This window comes from Sorex araneus, chromosome X (assembly GCF_027595985.1).
Source record: "Sorex araneus isolate mSorAra2 chromosome X, mSorAra2.pri, whole genome shotgun sequence".
Taxonomy (NCBI): Eukaryota; Metazoa; Chordata; class Mammalia; order Eulipotyphla; family Soricidae; genus Sorex; species Sorex araneus.
The window spans coordinates 358,877,228-358,879,145 of NC_073313.1; the positions used below are offsets into that span (position 1 = coordinate 358,877,228).

At 53.3% G+C, this 1,918-nt stretch overlaps 1 protein-coding gene across 1 annotated transcript in view; it reads left to right on the forward strand.

Moving 5' to 3' along the window:
• FAM228B (family with sequence similarity 228 member B) overlaps positions 1–1,451 on the forward strand; it is a 22,041-nt gene extending 20,590 nt beyond the window's left edge. Inside the window, exon 9 of the mRNA XM_055121354.1 lies at positions 1,298–1,451. Coding sequence (XP_054977329.1) covers positions 1,298–1,333 — 36 coding nt within the window. The 3' untranslated portion in view covers positions 1,334–1,451. The remainder of the gene's footprint in view (positions 1–1,297) is intronic.
• The last annotated feature ends 467 nt before the right edge of the window (positions 1,452–1,918 follow it).

Genomic DNA, 1,918 nt, shown 5'->3' on the forward strand with positions numbered 1-1,918 from the left:
CACCTGCTGCCCCTCAGCATCTGGCCTGGTGGTCAGTGCTCGGGCCTGAGGCTGTGGAGCTCCTGGGGTCCTGCGGTGCCGGGGCTACCAGGACCACACCTGGCCGTGCTCAGGGCCTGCAGGGCACCGTGATGCTGGGCTCAGAACTTGGGTGCCACTCAGCCCCCAGGGATCCTTGAATGGAAATGTATATCTAACACCCTTCACTGTCACGTTGAGCATCTTCCCCAGTGCTTGCTTTCATCTCAACATTTTAACTCTTGAGTCAAGCTGTGTTCACCAGGCGGGAGTAGTGAGAAACAAACTCATGGAAACACTGGTCTTGAGACCTGACTGCTTTGAGGAGGCAGACAAATGCACGCTCTGACGGGAACTTGTAATAAGTGTAATGAGGAAAACATGACAGGTGGCATGGAGTGCAGGGCAGAACTGCCCCAATAAAAAAGGAAAGCAAGGGAAAAATTTAAGTTGCTCTATAATCATGCCCTACAAGCCTTCCTTACATAGTGTTACATGGATACACGGCTTGAGTTTAATTAGCCCCAAACAGGATTATTCCTTCTATCAGCACTTCTGCATCTCTTTTTGCCATTAAAAAAACTATTATTTTTTATTTTGGTTTGGAGTTCTCTCCAGTTTTCCCTACTGCAGTGACTAGCACCATAGCTCAGCACTCTGGAAGTCTCCACGGCCCACTCCCTTTCTGCGAGAGACCTCTGCCCCGTGTCTCTTCAGAGCAGCTCTCGCTGCCTGGGCTACTTTAAACCCTCCTGCCTGGTGCCTGGCAGCTGAAAGCTCCTCAGGGAGGGAGGGAGGGAAGGAAGGAGGGAGGGAGGCCCCCCCACGGAGACGGAGACGGAGACTGAGAAGGCTGAAGCTCAGACGCTCCCTGGTGCACGGACTCTGCGAGGAGGTCAGCTGCCTTCTCTGCCTTCCCTTCTCGGAAGTGAGCAACACTGGCAAACGGTAGCAGGAGAAGGCAGAGACTTGGAGGTTAGGAGAGAGAAGGGGAGAAAGGAATCTGGGACTTAGCTCAGTGTAAGTCAGCACTCTAGACAGACCGAATCTGGTCTCAGAGCCAGGGGCTGGGCACCCTCAAACCCTGTGATCTGCCTCTGCTCACCGTGCGCCTGCATCCCTGCAGCTGTCTGAATCCTGGTGGGGCCAGGAGAGGGGCCGCAGGGGCTGGGGAAGGACCCTGCCAGCGAGGGGAGACATCCGGCCCTGGCAGGAGGGGGCCGAGCTGAGTGTGTTCTTACTCCTCTAACAAGCCTACCTCTCCTCCCGTCTCCCCTAGGTGCCAGTGCGCCGGAAGCACTTCCCTGCTCTCTGACGGAGAGACGAGCTGTGTCAGAGACGCCTGTCTCCTGTAGGAACCACGGGCGGGGGTGCGAAGGCTTCCGAGAACTGATGTGTGTCCAAGAACACAGTCCATAATAAACTGTACTTAATTGGGGGTTCAGTGTCTGTGTGATAATTGACGACAGTGCCATGTACTGACAGTGGCTGCAAATATATTTGCCCCAGAAGTTAACAAATGCTGCCGGAGACACATAAAAAGCCAAGTGCCCGTCTCAGTTCGTTTAGTCTCTCCAAAACCGGTATTGACTGTTTAGTCAATACCTTCCCTCAGACATGTCTACGAACTCTCGTGGTTTTCCAAAGGTCTTTAGAAAACACCAAAGTTCATTCTGAGTCTGACCATCCACTTGCTGATTCTGCCTGCCACTCTCTGGTGGTCTTGAATTTGACATCTGGGCACAGGAAGATTGCAGGTCCCAGAGCCTACAAGAACAGAATTGTTCCTGAGGCATTGGGAACACTGGAGAGTTGTTTGGAAGCGTTTGGTGGAGTCCAGCTTTTCTTTCTCTTCTCTGCATTTAATCCCCCACTTCCCCGCTCCCAGTCAGCACTCTCG